Source organism: Microcebus murinus, chromosome 6 (assembly GCF_040939455.1).
Source record: "Microcebus murinus isolate Inina chromosome 6, M.murinus_Inina_mat1.0, whole genome shotgun sequence".
In the NCBI taxonomy this organism is placed as follows: Eukaryota; Metazoa; Chordata; class Mammalia; order Primates; family Cheirogaleidae; genus Microcebus; species Microcebus murinus.
The window spans coordinates 47,426,734-47,450,018 of record NC_134109.1 but is presented as its reverse complement, the minus strand read 5'-3'; the positions used below and the strand labels follow the sequence as shown (position 1 = coordinate 47,450,018).

The 23,285-nt window shown below is 40.1% G+C and overlaps 1 protein-coding gene across 5 annotated transcripts in view; it reads right to left on the bottom strand.

The window, feature by feature from the left end:
• CDKL1 (cyclin dependent kinase like 1) overlaps positions 1 to 23,285 on the bottom strand; it is a 59,886-nt gene that overhangs the window by 21,281 nt on the left and 15,320 nt on the right. For 3 of the 5 annotated variants that reach the window (XM_076004041.1, XM_076004042.1, XM_012757898.3), the window contains one exon: positions 9,853 to 9,974. In XM_076004041.1, the coding sequence (XP_075860156.1) occupies positions 9,853 to 9,974 (122 nt within the window). Of the gene's footprint in view, positions 1 to 9,852; positions 9,975 to 11,733; positions 13,552 to 23,285 lie in introns of those variants that run through there. The other 2 variants (XM_076004043.1, XM_076004044.1) reach the window with 2 other exon arrangements.

Sequence of the window (23,285 nt, the reverse complement as noted above, 5' to 3'; positions counted from 1 at the left end):
GAGACTTCGTTTCTACAAAAAATAGAAAAATTAACTGGGAATGGTGGCATGCGCCTGTAGTGCCAGGTGCCTGCTACTTGGGAGGTTGAGACAGGAAGATCACTCAAGCCCAGGAGTTTGAGGTTGCAATGAGCTATGATGATGCCACTGCACTCTACTCAGGGTGACAGAAAGTGACTCCGTCTCAAAAAAAAAAAATAAAAAAGAGCCCTTCTAGTTCAAAGGCAAACCCTCCCTTCAGAGGAATCACACTTAAGGTCAAACATAACCTGTGAGGGAGGAAGGGGTTTGAACTTTTCTCCTGGGCCTGGTTGTTCTTCCCTATCATGGGATGGGCGACTGAACTTTAGATAAGCCATATCCCCAGTTCCTCTTCCTAGTAACAGTGCCCAGAAGGAGCTGGACGGGATTTGGCCTGGGCCTCTTGGACCCCCAGCCAAGGAGGCCTGGTCATGGGATTTGTACTCTGGAAGATGTCAGCTCCCCAGACGTAGAAATGGGGCTCTCTGCAAAGGAGGAGAAAGTCAGGCAAGGATACTCCCTTTACTTTCTGTCCCAGACCAAGATGGAGGGGGCTCAGGGAGGCATGCCTTCATTCCACAGGTGTCCGGTGATCTCTCTTGAGGTCTTAAGTTCAGTTGCCTTACTGAGAGCTCCAGCTGTCCCTCTGGAGCCCACTGGGCTGCTGCAGAGGCAATCCTTTCTGGGAGGGTGGAATGGAATCCATCTTCCGCTATTCCTCTACCAGTGTGACCCCACAGCATTCTTCCTGCTTGCTTTGGGAATTGTGTTTCACCCCCAGGAACGTAAAAGGCTCTGAACTACTTGACTCCAAGAAGGGGTCAGGGGGCCGGCTGTCATTTGAAATGACAATAATCTAGATTTGTGTGTTATTATATCATCTTTTGAACTAATTAGAGATGGATGTATTTGGCCAAAAGTAAGAAAACCCAGAAAGAGACAGAAAATCCAGGAAGCAATGACTCCAATCATAGAGAAATGCAGAGGGAATTCCAAGGATGATAGCAAAGGAAAGTCCCAGGAAGACATCTGGGCCACAGGCCTTGAGTCAAAAGCCAGACAGAGGAGAAGGAGGCCTAAAGTCAGGATGTTGCCAAGAAAAAAATTGGAACTAATGGATTACTTCATGTAATTAACCTGTGGAAAAGAATATTGAGTGGCTATTAAAAAAGAGTGGGAAAAATTAGCAATAGTGTTAAAAAATATTAAGCAAATTTAAAAAGCAAAGCAAATATTAATTTGAGGAAAAAGTACAAGGAAGCCATACTATGGTACAATGCTCAGCTATAAGTAATATTTACATAGGCACAATAATGGGAATGGTGAGTATTGAATTAATAAGGTTTTTTTTTTTTTTTTTTTTTTTGAGACAGAGTCTCACTTTGTTGCCCGGGCTAGAGTGAGTGCCGTGGCGTCAGCCTAGCTCACAGCAACCTCAATCTCCTGGGCTCGAGTGATCCTTCTGCCTCAGCCTCCCGAGTAGCTGGGACTACAGGCATGCGCCACCATGCCCGGCTAATTTTTTATATATATATCAGTTGGCCAATTAATTCCTTTCTATTTATAGTAGAGACGGGGTCTCGCTCAGGCTGGTTTTGAACTCCTGACCTTGAGCAATCCGCCCGCCTCGGCCTCCCAAGAGCTAGGATTACAGGCGTGAGCCACAGCGCCCGGCCAATTAATAAGGTTTTAATGTAACTATTTTGAGAGATTAGGTAGAGGGAGCAGAGGGGTAATAATTTAAGAGAGCTAAATCCTCATCTATCATCATAGAAAGCCTATAGATGTCTAAAAATTGATATATCAAAAAATAGCAGTATACCATTCTTTTTATATTACATTATATTGCTTGATTTGATTTACTAAGAATTTGCTAAGGATTTTTCACCTAAGTTCGTGAGGGATATTTACCTGTCATTTTCTTTTCTTGAAATGTCTTTGTCTGGTTATAGTATCAGGGTATAGTGGCCTTGTAAAATGACTTGGAAAATGTACCTTCTTCCTATGTTTTCTAAAAGAGTTTGCGTAGGATTGCTACTATTTCCTCCTTATATGTTCGATAAAATTCATATGTAAAATTTTTAATAATAAAATCCAAGGTAGCATAACTATAAGGAAAAATATATATCAATCCACATCATTGGTGGTAAGGTAAATCAGTTCAGTTCAGCAAAACTTATGACCCAAGAGTCGCATTTTGAGAAATTCTAAAGGAAAAGTACAAAAAAAGAAAAATCCATTTATAGGAATTTTTTTTTTTTGGCATATTATGGGGGTACAGATTTTAAGGTTTCAATAAATGCCCATTTCCCCCCCTCCCAGGAATTTTTTTTTTTTTTTTTTTTTTGAGACAGAGTCTCACTTTGTTGCCCAGGCTAGAGTGAGTGCCGTGGTGTCAGCCTGGCTCACAGCAACCTCAAACTCCTGGGTTCAAGCAATCCTGCTGCCTCAGCCTCCCGGGTAGTTGGGACTACAGGCATGCCCCACTATGCCCGGCTAATTTTTTTTCTATATATATTAGTTGGCCAATTAATTTTCTTTCTATTTATAGTAGAGATGGGGTCTCGCTCTTGCTCAGGCTGGTTTCGAACTCCTGACCATGAGCAATCCGCCCGCCTCGGCCTCCCAGAGTGCTAGGATTACAGGCGTGAGCCACCGCACCCAGCCTATAGGAAATTTTTTAAATAGCGGAATCATTTATCAGACTAAACACTGAAAATAACCTCAATAATCAAGAATAGAGGAATGGTAAGATATAAATGTAACTTAATGTAATATAGTCATTAATATAAGATCTAAAGATTATATTGCAACATATATCAAAAATATATACAAAAGAATTTTTAGTGAAGGATATAAGTGAGGGGAAAAACAATCATCTCATCACAGAACACAGAGAATATAGTGCATCATTTGGAAAAGCAGATAGCAGCTTGGCTGCTTTCACCATGGTCTTCAGGCTTGCAGACACAGACAATTTTGTCAGTGCACCATGACAGAATCCATTTTAAAGGGGCAGGTGAACATGAAACAAATTAACTAGCCTGACATAAAAAATTAAAATGCCTTCTCAGTCACCTATGTTCAAATTCTGAGTACCAGCTCATGCTTTCTTTGTAGTCAGTTCCATAAAGAAAGTCAAGTTAGAGTGGTGAGCAAAGAATTGAGATGAGTGAAAGTAGGCAGTTTGACGTGTTATGTTATTAAGCTGAGATAGCTTAATTGTATCCATGTCCACATTAGGAGGGATGTATCAGTAGATAAAACATATGCTGTCAAATCCAGCAAGACCTGTAGCCATTCTATTCTCTTTGTGTGTGTGTGTGTGTGGGTGTTCAATTCAGAGAAGCAGTTTATTATCAACTGAGAATTAGATCTGAGCTCAAAAAATGACTGTAACACATGACTTGAAAACGTTGGGACTCACTTTACTAAGATATAAAAAGAAGGTTTAAACTGTATGATCTCTGGCCAGGCGCGGTGGCTCATGCCTGTAATCCTAGCACTCTGGGAGGCCAAGGCGGGTGGATTGCTCGAGGTCAGGAGTTCAAAACCAGCCTGAGCAAGAGTGAGACCCCGTCTCTACTATAAAAATTAGAAAGAAATTAATTGGCCAACTAATATATATATAGAAAAAATTAGCCAGGCATGGTGGCACATGCCTATAGTCCCAGCTACTCGGGAGGCTGAGGCAGTAGGATGGCTTGAGCTCTCAGGAGTTTGAGGTTGCTGTGAGCTAGGCTGACGCCATGGCTCTCACTCTAGCCTGGGCAACAAAGCGAGACTCTGTCTCAAAAAAAACACACAAAAAACAAAAAAAAACAAACTGTATGATCTCTAAAGCCTCATCTAACCTAATATGCAGTGTAAGTAAATTTGATTCTCTTTTTTAATTGCTCCTGGGTACCCCTTGTTGGAGTTACGAATAAAATCATCAAAAGGCAGTTAGAGGGATGCTAATAGGAGAGTCTTGATTGATTTATCAATTTAGCTACTAGGTAACTTTTCAAACCCTAAAATACAAATATAAATAATCACTACAAAGTTCTTTGTAACACTGAACAATCTAAAAACCACAACTCAATTTTTTTTTTTTTTTTTGAGACAGAGTCTCGCTTTGTTGCACAGGCTAGAGTGAGTGCCATGGCGTCAGCCTAGCTCACAGCAACCTCAATCTCCTGGGCTCAAGCAATCCTGCTGCCTCAGCCTCCCAAGTAGCTGGGACTACAGGCATGCCCCACCATGCCCAGCTAATTTTTTTCTATATTTAGTTGGCCAATTAATTTCTTTCTATTTATAGTAGAGATGGAGTCTCGCTCTTGCTCAGGCTGGTTTCGAACTCCTGACCTTGAGCAATCCGCCTGCCTGGGCACTCGGTCCACAACTCAATCTTTATAGCTAAGAATAAATCATGTGAAACCTGTAACATTTTATTTGTTAAAAATGAACAGCTTCAGAATAGATCTAAATGTAACTTTTCAAAAAAAACACCAAAAGTACAGTGTAAAGCACCTCCTCATTAAATACAAACTTTCATTTTATGATGCACTGCATCAATGTTTTGCATACACCTTGATGCAAAGGAAATTTTAAGTTGCATCCTGTTTATCTCTTTAAGATTGCTTTGCATACCTTTGCCCTGATGCGTATGTGTTGGTTTCACAAAATAACTCTCAGAAAGCAAACTCTGTCTCTCCTTTCCAAGTTTTTTGGGAGGCTATATTGTGACCCTAATGTGCTAATAACAAAATTGAAATGAACAGAGAAACATAAATAACTGCTATATGAAATTGAAGAGAGGTCTCCTGATTTTTAAAAATTTTTTCAGAAATATGAGATGGGAGAGATGATGAAGAAGTAACTCCAGCATTTTCAATTACAGAAGCCATTCTTTCCACTGTGGCTTATCTAATATTTGTGACATTGATCGGCAAATAATCAACATTCATTAAGATTTTATTTCTACAAAAGGCTACAACAAAGATGGGGAATGGGTAGGGGGCTGGCAAGCTTCTATAAAAATAAGAATTTATCCTAAAGAAATATTTACGGCAATGGTTGTTCATTGTAGCATTGTTAGTAAGAGAGAAAAACTAGAAATAATCTAAATATTTATCAATAGGGATTGAATAAAGAAATCATAGTATATCCATTAAATGGAATTCTATATAGCCATTTAAAAATATAAAAGTAGGCCGGGCGCTGTGGCTCACGCCTGTAATCCTAGCTCTTGGGAGGCCGAGGCGGGCGGATTGCTCAAGGTCAGGAGTTCAAAACCAGCCTGAGCAAGAGCGAGACCCCGTCTCTACTATAAAATAGAAAGAAATTAATTGGCCAACTGATATATATATAAAAAAATTAGCCGGGCATGGTGGCGCATGCTTGTAGTCCCAGCTACCCGGGAGGCTGAGGCAGAAGGATCACTCGAGCCCAGGAGTGTGAGGTTGCTGTGAGCTAGGCTGACGCCACGGCACTCACTCTAGCCTGGCCAACAAAGCGAGACTCTGTCTCAAAAAAAAAAAAAAAAATATAAAAGTAAATATGTATAGATAGGGAGATAGCTCCAGAGTACATTAAAAAAATGTAGCCAGGTACAGTGGCTTGCGCCTGTAGTTTCAGCTACTTAAGAGACTGAGGTGGGAGGATCGCTTGAGGCCAGGAATTTGAGGCCAGCTTGGGCAACATAGTGAGACCCCACCTCTAAAACAAATAAAATTTAATTTAATTTTAAAAATAAATGCAGAACAGGCCGGGCGCGGTGGCTCACGCCTGTAATCCTAGCACTTTGGGAGGCCGAGGCGGGCGGATTGCTCAAGGTCAGGAGTTCGAAACCAGCCTGAGCGAGACCCCGTCTCTACCAAAAATAGAAACAAATTAATTGACCAACTAAAAATATATATAGAAAAAATTAGCCGGGCATGGTGGCGCATGCCTGTAGTCCCAGCTACTCGGGAGGCTGAGGCAGTAGGATCGCTGAGCCCCGGAGATTGAGGTTGCTGTGAGCCAGGCTGACGCCACGGCACTCACTCTAGCCTGGGCAACAAAGTGAGACTCTGTCTCAAAAAAAAAAAAAAATAAAATAAATGCAGAACAGTATGTAGAGTATAATCCATTTAAATATATATGCGTAGAAAAAATAAACAATTTCTCAAGCTGTTGATTTTATTTCTATATGGTTTTGTGTTGCTTGATACATTTTTACCACAACTAACATATCACTTTTAATAGAAAAGTTCTGGAATTTCATTGTCAGAAACTGAAAACTTGTGGTAATAAGCTTAACCAAGAGATGTTCTTTGAACAAACTATATTAGAGTCAGAGAAGGAAACAGTGGTAATGCAAACTGTGCAGGAAAGAACTGATGAAGTATTGTGTCTGGCTGCATGTACAGGTGGGCAGAAGAATGAGGAGAGAACGTCTAAACTAGTCATTTATGAAACTGTGAGGTGGTGGAGACCAATAGTTTATAGAATAACAGGTACAAAGCTTATTAAGTCCTACAGAAGATAAAGAATGGTAATACATTTGTTTGAGGGCAAATATTAACAACATGAACATAGCACTGGGAATTATAATTGATAGGTATGCATGTCAGTGTAGCAGAATACATATTTTGTGACACAAACTTGCTTGTTAGTAGCAACATGAAGTTAGTATCAGAAGTACTAACTTCTGGTAGTTACCAGGGAGTACCAGAGGGAGTACCAAGGGAGTACCAGAAGTTACAAACATGTAAATAAGGATATTATAATTTACTGGGCAAAGGGAGTATGTAACATAAATAATCCCAGAAGATGTTACAGGAACCAGAGGAAGGGACTCCTGACACCCCTCAGTGTGCTGACAGGCATCATAAAGGGGGTCATATTTGAGCTGTGTCTGAAGGACAGCAAGAGTTTTCTAGGCAGCGTAGAGAAAGGAGGACAACCCACACTGAGAAATCAGCAAGTCCTGAATTCTAGAAGCCAAATGATTTGATGGGCGGGTCATGTTTTAAGGGGCAAACTGGTGGGAAATGGAGCAGTAGAGTGAGTGAGATCTTAAATCCTATGCTAGGGGTTTTCACCAAGCCGGTAAGCTCTGGGGAGCTTTCTAATAAGCATTTTAAGTAGGAGATGGCATGATCAACATTGTATTTCAGAAATCTGTACTTAGAAATAAAGACGTGATCACAGGATATTCTTAAGGCAAGTGGATTAACCTAAGGAAGGCCAAACCTGACACCAAGCAGGGCAAACACCAGCATCAGCCCCTCATCCCTTGTTGATACTAACATATCAAATAGGTAACTAAAGGATAAGTGAAGACTTCTGACTCTTAGGGTACTAGATCATCAATTCATAGTGCTATAGAGATGGAAGTCCCCATAAACGTTACTGAGTCCTAAGCTCTCATTTTTATAGCTGAGGACACCTGTAAGCAACTTGCCCAAGGTCACACAGATGGTGCTGACTCACCTTTGGTGAGAATGGACTTACAACATTTTATAGTAGGAGATTTCTATATTAAAAACAAAAAGCGTTCCTATGAATTTAAAAACCTTTGGTTGAAACACTTTAACAATATGTACTCCTTAATGATGACAAGCAAAAATTTGAAATTGCATTTAAAATAGATTGGAGAATTAACAAATATTTAGTATAATGGAAAGTGACTTTTTAAAACAAGCAACAAAAAAAGTCCTTAAGCTTCAAAATAAATGGATATGACCTGGTTAAGAATACATTAATATCTTATTTTTCACACTTGCTCTTTAATAGTGTCCCTTAAGTATATCTTAAATTTGATAAACCATTGCATTTTGCTGTTTGGAAATGAGGTTGCTTGTAATTAACCACACTCATCTAATGGTCTTTCCTTTCTCTAATCCACCCCCATGAAGCATTTTATACTTCCTGGAACATATATAACATATTTTAGCCAGTGGAGTTGAAAAAATCTGCTTTCAAAACTCTAATCATCCCTTTTCTTCTGTTCAAACTATATGCCAAAAAAGAACTGACTCCCGATTACTTTTAACCCCCACAAATCCGTGTTCCCAAGCCACTCAACCTAACATGATTAATCAAACTCCCTGCACCCTCTCTCTAGTACCACATAGCCATGAGTAACTAAGAATAATAGGCTTAATTGAAGTGTCACTTGCAACTGTCAAAGAGCAAATATCAACATATGAAATGTTTTCTCTTTTGACACATAATTTCTCTGTATCAGTGACTTTCTGGAGGGAGGTGTCTGTCCTCTAGGCTCTCTCTGATTTCATAAATTAATATTCTGAAACATGAAAAGCCTGTGCCATGGTCACTAACACACCATGAGCCACTTTCCTCCCATTTGCTTGGAGGTCATGGCAGATCGTATATAACCATCACCACATGGCAGAGCAAGCCTGTGGCAAAGATTGAAAGGATTGTTGGAAGAGCCTCAGCCTCAGGCCACTGAAGTGCAAATGTGAGCTGGGATGGGACATCATTCCATGGCTCTGATCGACAGTGCACTCTCCATGTTGTCCCCAGCCAAAGTTGGGTTCCCAGGAACAGAGCAAAGAAAGGAAAGGATGGGATATCTGTCTCCCCTGCTCAATTTCTCTAAATTCCCCTCCCCGTTCAACTCAAAGGCCACCTCCACCATGAAGCCTTCTTTGATTGATCCACTTTCAATAATATCTCCCAGGGCCTCCTAATCATTCTACCCTCTCCCTCCAGCCACAGTGATTGGCCCAGGGATAGTTGCATCACCTGAGGTGAGCCAATCAGAGTTCCACTAGACTTAATATGCAGATACTATTCTAGAAGTTCTTCTATAGTAGGACTTCCTTTCTTCTTGAACATCTATATAGCTTGATATGAGCCCGTGGGCATGCTTTCTATTTTGTGTTTTGCCCTTCCAAACTCCTCCATCACATGCCACACCTATACCCTCCCAAATCTACCATATAGGGAAGCTTATTGGCAAGGCAGAATAAAGCCAAGACTTAGAGAGAGAAGAACTGAGGAGGGAGGTGGGGGAGAGAGAAAGAGAAAGAGAGCGAGAGAGAACAGCCGTCACCTATGGTGCTCTGCCTAAAAACACCCAGTTGAGGAGTGGGCGGAAGCTGAAATCCAACCTGGATCCTGTTCCCTGGTAAGGGGCTACCCTCAACTGGAGGAAAGGATCCTCCTCTCCTTTTGCTTTTTCAGACAAAGGCTCTGTCTGTTCACTAAGCCTTCTTCTAACACATACAAAGGTGCTGCATATGATGGGGGTGGGGGTGTGGGGGAGGGAAAGGGGGAGAGAGAGATGTAGTAAGATCAGCAGATGCCCTAGAGCCATTCCATCCTTCTCAGTCACAGCCACCAACACATCCCCTTTTCACATACACTTGCTTTAGTCGGGTTTTTGTCACTTGTAACCAAATCCTGACAAACACAGCAGACTAGAGCCCAGATTGCTTCAGGTGAAATTCCATGCTTGTTTTAGCCTTAAACATCCCATTAGCCATTGCCTTTGGACTCTTCCTTTCAATCTCCAAGCCCGTATGCTTCCCTAGTCAGGCACAAAATAAATACTATCCTTCCTTGTCTTTGAGACTGAGATAGCTTCTACACAGAGATAACATACCAAAGAAATCAAGTTCTATCTAATGCTGTTGCATTTTCTTCATGAAAATGACTATTTATGATCTCTTTCATAACATTTTTAGTAATTTTTCTGCTGTCAACCCCAGCAGCAGAGTATGTTGCACAAACACTGGCTATTCTTGCCTAGTGTTAAAAAGTCATCATTACTTTTTCCTCACAAATCCTGGTGTGGTTTTGTTTTGTTTTGTATGTAAGGGTTGGATCACTCACCCTCTCTGGTATCTGTCCAACTCATGGAGAACTGTGTGGTCACAATATTCAAACACCAGGTGAAGCCTCCGCTTCCTCCTGAAGACTTCCAGGAGGTTGACAAGGTTGGGGTGCTTGAGTTGCTGCAAGCACAAAAAGCAAGGTGCTTACACATGAGTCGCGAAAGACAGCTTTCTCTAATTTTGACCCAGTTAAAAAAAAAAAACCCAGCTGCTTGTCCTATAGGAGTTTCATTTCTTGGATTGAAGGAGGCTGTAAACTGTATTATCTTAGCTGTCTTCATGAGTTATTAATATTTGTCAGTAGCCTGTAAGTGAAAAATGGTTATAACCCAGGTGGTTAGTAAAGGCAAAGAACGGTAAGAGAAGACTGGAAAAGAAAGGAGAATGAAAAGGTAGGGGTGATGCTAAGTTAATACAAACTCAGCTTTCAAGGCTCAGATCAAATGTCCCTTCCTAAGGAGGTCTCCGTCCATCTCCCCAGATGGCTTCAGTGCCTTACATGTCTAAAAGCCCCCCTCAGAATTACTAAGTAATTAATAAGCAATCTTTACTTAGTAACTATTGTTCAGTTAATTGTTTAATGTCCTCTGGTATCAACAGATATATATGGATACCATAAATACATTCAACAGAGTATAAGAACCATGGCATCAGAGTCTGTGTTCTCTTGTTCGCTCAAAATTATGTCATTGTACCTCCAGCACTGTGCCTTATGCAGAACAGACATTCAATAATTTTTGTAAATGTATGAGCAAGTCATGTTTCCTAGGCTGATGAAACATTTTAAAACAGAAAAACAAAGAAAGCTCTCCAATCTGATGTGCCTGAAAATGTGTCTAGAAAACAAAGCACAGGAGTAAATGTTAGCTTTGCAGAGATAAATCGTGTACTTAGCTTCCTGGCCCTTCCTGTACATAATCCTATCAGAAACACTACAACTAGGCACTGATATTGATATCCCTTATCTGCTGAATAAAGCAAGAGACTTACACTAAGGAAGATTAAAAACTTACAGGAAACACCTTAGTCAGGGATCCTTTTTTTTTTTTTTTTTTTTTTTTTTTGAGACAGAGTCTTACTCTGTTGCCTGGGCTAGTGTGCCGTGGCATCAGCCTAGCTCACAGCAACCTCAAACTCCTGGGCTCAAGCGATCCTCCTGCCTCAGCCTCCGAGTAGCTGCGACTACAGGCATGCACCACCATGCCCGGCTAATTTTTTCTATATATTTTTGTTGGCCAATTAATTTCTTTCTATTTTTAGTAGAGGCGGGGGGGGTGTCTCATTCTTGCTCAGGCTGGTTTCGAACTCCTGACCTTGAGCGATCCTTCTGCCTCGGCCTCCCAGAGTGCTAAGATTATAGGCGTGAGCCACTGCACCCGGCCAGCTCCTTATTTTTCTAAATATTCTTTGACAGTGTTCTCGGATAAGTTTCCATAAGAATTTTGTAATCAAGTATGGCTTTACCATATTAACTTCCCCCCTAACATTTAAAATTGTGGTAAAATATACATAACACAAAATTTACCACCTTAATAATTTTTAACTGTACAGTTCAGTGGTATTAAATATTCATATTGTTGTACAACCATCACCACCACCCATCTCCAGAACTCTTTTCACTTGCAAACCTGACTTTGTCCTTATTACATAATAGCTCCCCATTTCCACCTCCCCCCTGTCCCTGGCAACTACCACCCTACTTTCTTTCACTGTAATTTTGACTGGGTACCTCATGCAGGTGAAATGATAACAGTATTTGTCTTTCTGTGACTGGCTTATTACTCTTAACATAATGTCCTCAAGATTCATCCAGGTTGTAGGATATGTCAGAATTTCCTTCCTTTTTAAGGCTGAATAATATTCCATTGCATGTATGTACCACATTTTGTTTATCCATTCTTCTGTTGATCTGTGAATATCTGTGTTGCTTCCACTTTTTAGCTATTGTAAACAATGCTGCCATAAACACGGTGTCCAAATATGTCTTCAAGACCCTGCTTTCAATTATTTTGGTTGTAGGAAGGGGCCAGGCATCTGTTTTGTTTTTTTCCCAAAGTTCTCCAGGTGATTCAGTGTGTAGCCAGAGGTATCAATCACAGACAAGCAGGTATTCTATAAGTGATAAAAGGTAGAAGGAGAAAAACTGAAGCTCTTGAACTGCATGCTGTAACACATTTGTATGGGTAGTGAGAATAAAAGCCGCCCTCAAGGGAGATACTAAAGAAGACAGTTATTTTCTCATTTTCTTTGCAAAATCCCTCTGTATTTTCAAGATGCAAAATTCCTGCTCCGGTATATTATGCTTGATGACCATGGATAAAACATCTAAGATACTCTAAAACCCACAGCTTAGTCCATTTGTGCTGCTATAATGCAATAACTTAGACTGGATAATTCACAAGGAGCAGAAATTTATTTCTTACAGCTTTGCAGCCTGGGAAGTCCCAGATCAAGGCGGCAGCACTGGTGTCTGGGGAGAGCTGCTGTTTCCAAGATGGAGCCTTGTTGCTGTGTGCTCACATGCGGAAAGGCAGAGGGCAAGAGAGTGCTCCTTTCAACTTCAAACCTTTTTACAAGGATGTTAATCCCATTCATGAGAGTGGTGCCCTCATGACTTAATCACCCTCCCAAAGGCCATATTTCTTAATAGTGTTGCATTGGAGGTTAAGTTTCAACATGAATTTTGGAGAGGTTGCCATCATTCAAATCATAGCAGCCCATTAGTCACCTATAGTTCTTAGAACAGAAGGCACTCCGAGCTATAGAATGCCACATTTCTGTTGCCATACCTGGAAACTCAGCCTGAACATTTTCCAGACATAGTAGGATAGAACTGACTACTGTCTTAAACCTATGAATTGCATTGGCTCAGAACAGAAAGCAAACAACCAAATTAAAGGGATAAACAGTAACTTAATGAGAGAATTAGCAGAAAGTGGCGGTTTTCTTTCAGATTCCTAAAAACCATCTCCCTTAGGCTCTATTTTCATTTTCATGCTATTTGCACTTTTGATAGGAAGTGATATTGAGGCCAAGACTTCATATCTTTGAATCTTTCAATTTTCCATGTTCCATATCTAGTCCTCACTTACATTTCTAGCCAATCTTTTTTTTTTTTTTTCTTAGCAAAAGTAAAAATGCATCAATTCTACCCAAACAAATCCCCTTACCTCTGGATGCTAAGACTGATGCCTCCAACTTGCTATGTCCAAATCTGCAATGATCCCTGCAGGGCACTGCTGCCCTAGGATTAAGACCTGAAGAACCTCTCTATTTGGCCTCTGTTTACCTCTCTCCAGCCTCATCACTTGTAACTTTCTCCCAGACACACTGAATTTCTCTCACTTCCTAGAAGTGTCATTTCAGGCCTGTTTACTGTTTCCTTTCCTGTCTCTGAACTCTTCACCTCAGGATGAACTTTCTCTGTACAGCCTCCTCTGCCTCATCCTGACACAGCTGATAGGCACTAAAAGAGCTATGACCTTGGAACCCAAGCAATGGGTAGCACAGTGGCAGGTGAAGGGCATTGTCACAGCAGTATCCATGGGTCTGAATGGGAACAGTAAGTATTGTAACTACCTTGCTATGTTACTAGACAGTTTTTTAACCTAGATTCTAAGAACTGCACAACATTCTATTCAAATGACATGCAAGTCCTTTCTAGTTTTTGGCTATTATAAATAAGGTTTTTTTTTTTTGGAGACAGAGTCTCACTTTGTTGCCCAGGCTAGAGTGAGTGCCATGGCGTCCTAGCTCACAGCAACCTCAATCTCCTGGGCTCAAGCGATCCTACTGCCTCAGCCTCCCGAGTAGCTGGGACTACAGGCATGCACCACCATGCCCGGCTAATTTTTTCTATATATATTAGTTGGCCAATTAATTTCTTTCTATTTATAGTAGAGACGACATCTTGCTCAGGCTGGTTTCGAACTCCTGACCTTGAGCAATCCACCCGCCTCGGCCTCCCAGAGTGCTAGGATTACAGGCATGAGCCACCGCGCCCGGCCTATAAATTAGGTTTTGATGAACAATTTATTAGCTGGTTGATCTTAACCTTGAATAAGTTAGTTAACTTCTCTAGGCCTCAGTTTTCCATTTGCAAGAGCAGGAAGCTCAAAGGTTACGGTGAGAATTACACATAAGGCACACACAATAGTGTCAGGTAAATATGAACCTCTCTATAAAGGTTAACTATTGATACTGCTACCTTTGGATTAAATTTATTTGTATTTAGGATGACTTTTCTCTATTCATTTTATTCAACAATTATTTTATATTTAAGGTATATATGGCACTGTCCTAACCCTAAGGATACAGAGACAAATAAAGCAAGTATTGTCACTACCCTCATGGAGCTTAGAATCTAGGAGGGGAGACAGACATTGGACAAGTAATTACAGATATGATAAATGTTAGAAAAATCAACATTTTCTGGTTTGAGGGTGAGGGGTGGTCCAGGGAAATATCTTTGAGGAAGTGGCCATTAAGTTAATGGTTCATTAACTGAGAATTAACTGAAGTTAACTGGGCACCATCTAGAAACCTAGAAATACAGACTTATAGCTCTAAATAGTTATGGTCAAATTGCTTTCCAAAAGGATTATGAATATTTACCCCTCCTGCCAGGAGTATGAGAATACTTTTTACCATATTATGGCCAGTTTTGAGGAGCATATGGACAATTTAAGGCTAGTAATGTATATTGCTAAATTGCTTCCTTTGAGGCCTTACAATGCCTCCTGCAACACAGGAAGGTGTTACATGATTTTTAAAACCACTGTCTCTCCTATCTTCCCCCATAAGATAACTGTCAAATAATTGTAAATACTGATAAATTATCTCTCAACCTATTTTCAGAATAATTTTAATTTAGAAAGATCAATCACTAAGACTAAATCCTAATTAGGATTAGAGGTTAGAAATGTTAAATTAAAAATATTTTAAAATAAATTTTTATTAACTCTCTTTAGCTTGGCAGGATTCCAGGTGACCCGAAAATACCCCAACACAGCAGACATCTGGTCTGGCACAGCACCCTTATGAAGCCAGTCCCTGCCTGGCTACATTCATATACTCAACAAATATCTATAGAGCACCTACTCTGCATCAGGCACTGTTCTGGGTACTAGAAACACACCAGTGAATGACACAGAGGACTCAGGCATTAACCTAAAAAGGGCCATGGGTAAGCCCTCTGGATATAAGAGATAAGGCTGCCTCAGAGAAACTGGCCCTAAAGAAGTGATCTTGAGCTGAGTCATGGAGGGTGAGTAAGGTCTGACCAAACCAAGGGTAGGGATAGTGGTGGAGGGACAGACGGCAGCTTTCTAGGCAGAGTGACTGGCCTGGAGCCAGGAGGGAACTTGGGCCACTTAGGAACTGAAAGACACTGTGGCTTTGAGTCAAGCTTATGGAACTATGGCCTGCCAGACAGCCTAAAGGCAGGTCTTACAGGGCCTTGTGAGCCATGCTAAGCAATTCACACTTTTTCCTAAGTGAGGTAGGAAGCCACTGGAAGGAATTTTTGTGAGATGTGCTACCATACCATTTGAGTTTTAAAAGCTCACTATGGTGGCAGGATATAGAATGGCGTGGAGGAGGCAAAAAGTGGATGACAGGGGACCAATGAAGCGCACATTGAGAGCTGAGAGATGGCAGTGGCTGGGACCAGAGCAAAGGCAGGGGAGATGGCGAGAAAAGCCGTGTCTTGAGATATATTTTGTTATTAGAATAGTCAGGATGTGATAATGGACTGGGGGTGAAGGATGAGGGAAAGGAGGTGTCGAGAGTGACATAAAGGTCTACACAAGGGTAGCAGACTGTGGTGCCATCACTGAAAGGAGGGGCACGTTTTGAGGGGAAGCTGTTACTGGTTTGGCTTGTTGAATTGGGGGGGATCTGAGATACCAAAGTGGAGTCGTTATGTTGGCTGGAGTTTGAGCTGAAGATAAAAGCCAGGAGATGGGAGGAGGTCCAAAGAGCCCCAACACTAAGACATGTGGTGCAGGAGGAGGAAGCACAGAAGAAAAAAGGGAAGAAGGTCCCCCAAGATAAGAGAGAAGACAGCCGAGCATGACGCCATGGGCTATCACGGGAGGAGGAAGTGGTCAAATGCTGCTGATAGGTCAAGTGGGGAGAGAACTGAGAGCACCCGTCAGGCTTCCCCAGGCTAGGTCATGTGAGGTGGAAGCAGTGGCAGTGCAGTGGCCAGACTAGGAGCAGCATCTCAGACCACCACACTCCTCTCTCTCTATCGCCTGCCATGCCAAAGGGACATCTCTGCTCCTGAAACCTGTTTGCAACAGGTAGCCTGGAGGTTTCAATCATAGCTCTATAGCTCCAAGTTTGCACAAGGGCTTGGATGTTTCTACTTCAATACTCAGTGGACTCCTTTAGGGACAAAGGAATTAGATGAGAAGAACCAACCATGATGGATGAACTGTTTCCAGGCTCACCCTTCATGTTTACGACACACAGGAGTAGTCTTAATAGACAGAACAGACTAAATTACCATATGTACTACAAAGATGTCCTTTCAGAGCTTATTCAATTACAATTGAGATGTGAAGGCAAAGCCTCAGGCTTGACCTTATTTCTCAGCATGTTGTTTCGCACTGGCCCAGTCTTGAAGGTCTGTGGTCCTCACCAGGCCGTTACGCTGTCCTTCAGTCATACTCTATCTAAAAGCATGGGCCTGGGCAGACTCAGATTTAGTTTTCCATGTACAAAGTTTCCACCTTTGCTGCTGCTATTTTATTTTATTTTATTTTATTTATTTATTTATTTATTTTTTTTGAGACAGAGTCTTGCTTTCTTGCCTAGGCTAGAGTGAGTGCCGTGGCGTCAGCCTAGCTCACAGCAACCTCAAACTCCTGGGCTCAAGCGATCCTCCTGCCTCAGCCTCCGGAGTAGCTGGGACTACAGGCATGCGCCACCATGCCCGGCTGACTTTTATATTATATATATTAGTTGGCCAATTAATTTCTTTCTATTTTTATGGTAGAGACGGGGTCTCGCTCAGGCTGGTTTTGAACTCCTGACCTTGAGCAATCCGCCCGCCTCGGCCTCCCAGAGTGCTAGGATTACAGGCGTGAGCCACCGCGCCCGGCCTTGCTATTTTATTTTGGTCTCCCTTTTATGTCTCTCTGTGTTCTGAATATGGATGTTTCACATTATACTGCTAAGTATTTTCTTGGACATTAAAAAAGAACTCCAGGCCAGGCGCGGTGGCTCACGCCTGTAATCCTAGCACTCTGGGAGGCCGAGGTGGGTGCCTTGCTCGAGGTCAGGAGTTCGAAACCAGCCTGAGCAAGAGCGAGACCCCATCTCTACTATAAATAGAAAGATATTAATTGGCCAACTAATATATATAGAAAAAATCAGCTGGGCATGGTGGCACATGCCTGTAGTCCCAGCTACTTGGGAGGCTGAGGCAGGAGGATCGCTTGAGCCCAGGAGTTTGAGGTTGCTGTGAGCTAGGCTGACGCCATGGCTACTCACTCTAGCCTGGGCAACAAAGTGAGACTCTGTCTCAAAAAAAAAAAGAACTCCACTTTTCTTTCTTTTTTTTTGTTGAATTTAACCTGAGCTCTACTTGGTTTCCCTTGCAGAGCTGAAGTGGTGGGGACAGTGGTGAACTAAAGCACATAGGCCTTGTGTAAAGTGAAGAGCTGCTCTCAGCCCTAGCTCATTAATGCCACAGAGGCTAGAGTTGCTAATTCTCCAGCGTTCTCAAGAGAGTCCTGGTAACCAGGATTTGAAAGTAACATTTCCTGATCATTAAGAGTTGGCAGGCTGGACGCAGTGGCTCATGCCTGTAATCCTAGCACTCTGGGAGGCTGAAGCAGGAGGATCACTTAAGCTCAAGAGTTAGAGAACAGCCTGAGCAAGAGCAAGATCCCATCTCTACTAAAAATAGAAAAAATTAGCCAGGCGTCATGGTGTGTGCCTGTAGTCCCAGCTACTCAGGAGGCTGAGGCAGGAGAGTTGCTTGAGCCCAGGAGCTGACTCCATGGCACTCTAGCCCAGGCGACAAAAAAAAAAAAAAAAAAAAAAAGTGGGAAAATGTATAAGCAATAGAGACAACTAGACAATCATATATTTCATTTTTTGTTGTTCTTTTAAAATCTTATTGTAAATTAACAATTTATAATTGTATATATTTATGAGACACAAAATGATGTTCTAATTTATGAATATATATGTAGAATAATTAAATCAATGTGCTTATCCATCACCTAAAATACTTACCATTTTTTTGTGATGAGAACATATGAAATTTGCTCTTAGCAATTTTGAAATATAAAATACACTATTAACTATATATACTATGTTGTATACTAGTTTTCAGAAATAAAACCTATTTCTCCTGAGATTTTGCACCCTTTGACCATCATCATCTCCTCACTTTCCCCACCTCCCAGCTTCTATAACCACCACACCACTCTCTGCTTTGATTTTGTTTCAGTTTCCATACGTAAGTGAGAACATGCAGTATTTGTCTTTCTGTGCCTGGTGTATTACACGTAGCACAATGTTCTCCAGTTCCATCTATGTTGTTGCAAATGACAGAATTTTCTCCTTTGTGAGGCTGAATAGTATTCCATAGTATGTACAGTCCACATTTTCTTTACTCATTTATCTGCTGATGGACACTGAGGTTGATTCCGTATCTTGGCCATCATGAACAGTGCTGCAATGAACATGGAAGTGCACACATCTCTTCAACAAACTGATTTCAAATCTTTGAGTAAATACCCAGAAGTGGGATTGCTGCATCATATGGTAGTTCTATTTTTAGTTTTTTTTAAGAACCTCCACATCGTTTTCCATAATTTACATTCCTGCAAACATGTACAAATGTTCTCTTTTCTCCACATACTAACATTTGTTATCTTACATCCCTTTGGTAATAGCCATTCTGACAGGTGCAAGATAATATCTCACTGTGGTTTTAATTTGCATTTCCCTAATAATTAGCAATGCTGAACAATTTTTTCATATATCCATTGAGCATTTGTATGTCTTCTTTTGAGAAAGAACTATTCAAGTCTCGTGCCCATTTTTAAATTGGGCCTTTTGTTTTATTGCTTTTGAGGCGTTTGAGTTCCTTATATATTTTGGATGTTAACTCCTTACTTGGTTTATGGCTTGCAAATATCTTCTCCCAATCTATAGATTGTCTCTTCATGCTGTTAGTTGCTTCCCTTGCTGTGCAATTACATGATTCGTTTCATGTAATCACATCTGTGTTTGCTTTTGTTGCCTGAACTTTTGGGGTCAAATCCAAAATGTTATTGCCCAACCATGTCATGTAGTTTTTACCCTTATGTTTTCTTCTAGAAATTCTACAGTTTCTGTCATATGCTTAAGTCTTTAATCCATTTTGAGTTGATTTTGTACATTGTGTGAGATAAGGGTCCAATTTTATTCATCTGCACATGAATATTCAGTTTTCCCAACACTATTGAGGAGACCATCATTTTCCAATTGTGTGTTCTTGGCACTTATGTTGAAGATGAATTAACTGTACATGTACATGTGTGGGTTAATTTCTAAGCTCTCCATTCTGTTCCACTGGTTGAGGTGTCTATTTATTTATTTATTTTTTGCCAGTATCATCTTGTTTTAATTACTATACCTTTGTAGAGTAGTTTGAAATCAGGTAGTGTGATGTCTCCAGCTTTGTTCTTTTAGCTTATCATTGCCTTAGCTATTCAGAGTTTAAGGGTTCTATATGAATTTTAGGATTTAATATTTTATAAGAAATATGGCATTGGAATTGTGATAAAGATTGCACTGAATCTGTAGATCACTTTGGGTAGTAAAGACATTTTGAAGCCATGAACACAGAATATGTTTCATTTGTATCTTCTTTAATTTCTTTCATCAACACTTTATAGTTTGTTTTTTTGTTTTGTTTTATTTTTAGGCTTCCACTATTACTACTGAACATTTTATAGTTTTTAATGTATACCTCTTTCACCTTCTGGGTTAAATTTATTCCTAATATTTTTTGTAGCTATTATAAATGAGATTGTTCTCTTGATTTTTTTTTTTGATAATTTTTTGCTAGTATGTATAGTTGACACTTAAATAGTGCAGGGGTTGGGGTGCCAACCCTTCATGCAGTTAAAAATCTGTGCATATCTTTTGACTCACCCAAAACTTAACTACTAATAGCCTTGAATGGATGCCTTACCTATAACATAATAAATTGCTTAACATATATTTTGTATGATATATGTATTATATACTATATTCTTACAATAAAGGAAGCTAGAGAAAAGAAAATGATATTAAGAAAATCATAAGGAAAAGAAAAAATATATTTACTATTCGTTAAGTGGAAGTGGATCATCATAAGGGTCTTCATTCTCAACATCTTTACACTGAGTAGGCTGAGGAGGAAGAGGAAGGGGAGAGGTTGGTCTTGCTGTCTCGGGGGTGGCAGAGGTGGAAGAAAATCTGCATATAAGTGGACCTATACAGTTCAAACTGTGTTGTTCAAGGGCCAACTGTAGAAACTCTACTGATTTTTTGTGTGTTGATTTTGTATCCTGCTACTTTGTTTATTAGTCCTAACAATTTTTTGTTAGAGTCTTAGGGTTTTTTCTATATATATGATCATGTCATCAGCAAAAAGTGACAACTTCACTTCTTCCTTTCTTATTTGGATGATTTTTATTTTTTATTTTTATCTATCTATTTATTTATTTATTTTTGCCTAATTACTCTGGCAAGGACTTCCAATACTATATTGAATAGAAGTGGTAGGAGTGGGCATCCTTGTTTCAGATCTTAGAGAAAAGTCTTTCAGTTTTTCACTGTTGGGTTTAATGTTAGCTGTGAGCCTAACATTAAGCCTTATTGTGCTGAGTTACATTCCTTCTATACCTAATTTGGTGAGGGTTTTATCATGAAAGAATGTTGAATTTTGTCAAATGCTTTTTCTGCATCTAATGAGATGATCATATTACTTTTGTCCTTCATTCTGTTAATGTGATATATCATATTTATTGATTTGCATATGTTGAACCATCCTTGCATCCCAGGGATAAATCCCATGGGGTGATGGTGGATGATCCTTCTAATGCATTATTGAATTCAGTTTGCTAGTATTTTGTTGAGAATTTTTGCGTCTATGTTCATCAAGGACATCGGTCTGTAATTGTCTTTCCTTGTAATATACTTGTCTGGCTTTGGTATCAAGGTAATGCTGGCCTCCTAAAAATAGTGCCCTACTTTTATTGTACTGCAATCTATCTCTCCATTCGGATCATTTTTTTTGAGACAGAATCTCACTATGTTGCCCGGGCTAGAGTGCCATGGCATCAGTCTAGCTCAGCAACCTCCAACTCCTGGGCTCCAGAGATCCTCCTGCCTCAGCCTCCCGAGTAGCTGGGACTACAGGCATGCGCCATCATGCCTGGCTAATTTTTCCTATATATTTTTAGTTGGTCAATTAATTTTTTTCTATTTAGAGACGGGGTCTCACTCTTGCTCAGGCTGGTTTCGAACTCCTGACCTTGAGAGATCCTCCCACCTTGGCCTCCCAGAGTGCTAGGATTACAGGCGTGAGCCACTGCACCTTCAGATCCTTTAATATTTGTTTTATAAATTTAGGTGCTCCAATGTTGGGTGCATATTTGTTTACAATTGTTATATTCTCTTGATGAATTGACTTCTTTATCATTATATATTTTTCTTGCTTGTCTCTTTTATAGTTTTTGACTTAAAGTCTATTTTGTCCAATATAAGTATAACTATCCCTTCTCTCTTTGGTTTCCATTTGTGTGGAATATCCTGTTCCATCCCTTAACTTTCAGTCTATGTGTGTCCTTAGATGTGAGGTGAGTCTCTTGTAGGCAACTGCATATTTCAAGACAAATAAGAAAAAGTGTATTTATTCGTGGAAGTGAATCATTTCTTTGACATCTGCCTAGCCCTGAAAGTATTGAGCTTGTGACCTCTATTCTAAGAGGTCCTCAGTGGTTACATGTTTCTAGACTAACCGGTATATAGATCACTACATTTGTGGTCTCCCCTGTCCCTCAGGTGGCTAGGACTCTCTGGTTTATGTTCTTTCTGGGGGGAGTAGGGAGGTATTTACTCTATGTCTGTGCTTTAGAGAAAAACAACAGACCATTTCCTCAGTGGTTATTTCCTGTTTTCCTTTTAAAAACATTCTTCTTCTCCCACAATAGTGGTAAATAACAAGAGGACAGAAATTAAAGTTTAGAAAGCTGGAGTTGTCCCAGTAAAATGTTTTTTATGAGCCTTTAAAATTTTTGAACTTGACTCAAGGTCTTAGTTACATAGACACTTTTGCAAGAATCCTTAATGTTAACATTCACCTAGTATGGAGAACAGTGATACTCTCTGCCTCTCCCCACTTTAGAATAATTAATCCTGGGTACTTCTCAAGGATTCCCAGACAAGCATATTATAACACTCTCAAGGGCTTGAGACTGAGCAAGATTTAAAGCTTGTCCAGACTAAGAAGCAAATAAAGAATCAAGCTTCTTCATATTTCTCCACATTCTTCCTTCTCACCAGGATGAATGCTCTCAACTAAATCATGCAACTCAGTGTAGGAGTTAATGTCAGCAGTATCCAATTTTGCTTTTGACTCAGAAAAAAAGCTCTAAAGTTCACCTTTACCCCATTTAAGGGCTTTAGAAGTACAGGTATGATCCTGATAAAACGAAACCACTGAAGAATTCATATAATAAAAGGTCAATTCTTCTAAAACTAATATGTAGATGTAATGCAATTTCAATCAGAATCCAAAAGGGATTTTCTTGGGAACGATATAAAATAACTTTAAAGTTCACATAGAACAATAGCTGCCTAAAAATGACCAAGGAGAAAAATCAGCAGGGGCAACTTGTTTTACTGGATGGTAAAACTTTCTATAAATCACTTATCATCATCATCATCATCAGAGCAGCAGGTTAGTGATACAGAAATGAACAAAAGCAGTATGGAGTCTAGAATCCAATCCAAGTATTTAAGGAAAATTAACATATCACAAAGTCAGTACTCTAATATATATATATATTTTTAAAACGTGCCTATTTAATAATGGTCCTGGGAAAACTGGCCACCCATTAGGAAAATTAGAACTATATCTCACCACCACATACACAAGAATAAATGTTGCATATATAAACATTTCAATATAAAATATAAAACAATTTAAATATTTGGATAAATTTAGAACATTTGTATGTTCTAAATTTATCCAAATATTTAAACATTAGGATGACAGAGAATATCTTTTTTTTTTTTTTTGAGACAGAGTCCCACTCTGTTGCCCAGGCTACAGTGCCATAGCCTCAGCCTGGCTCACAGCAACCTCAATCTCCTGGGCTCAAGCAATCCTTCTGCCTCAGCCTCCCAAGTAGCTGGGACTACAGGTATGTGCCA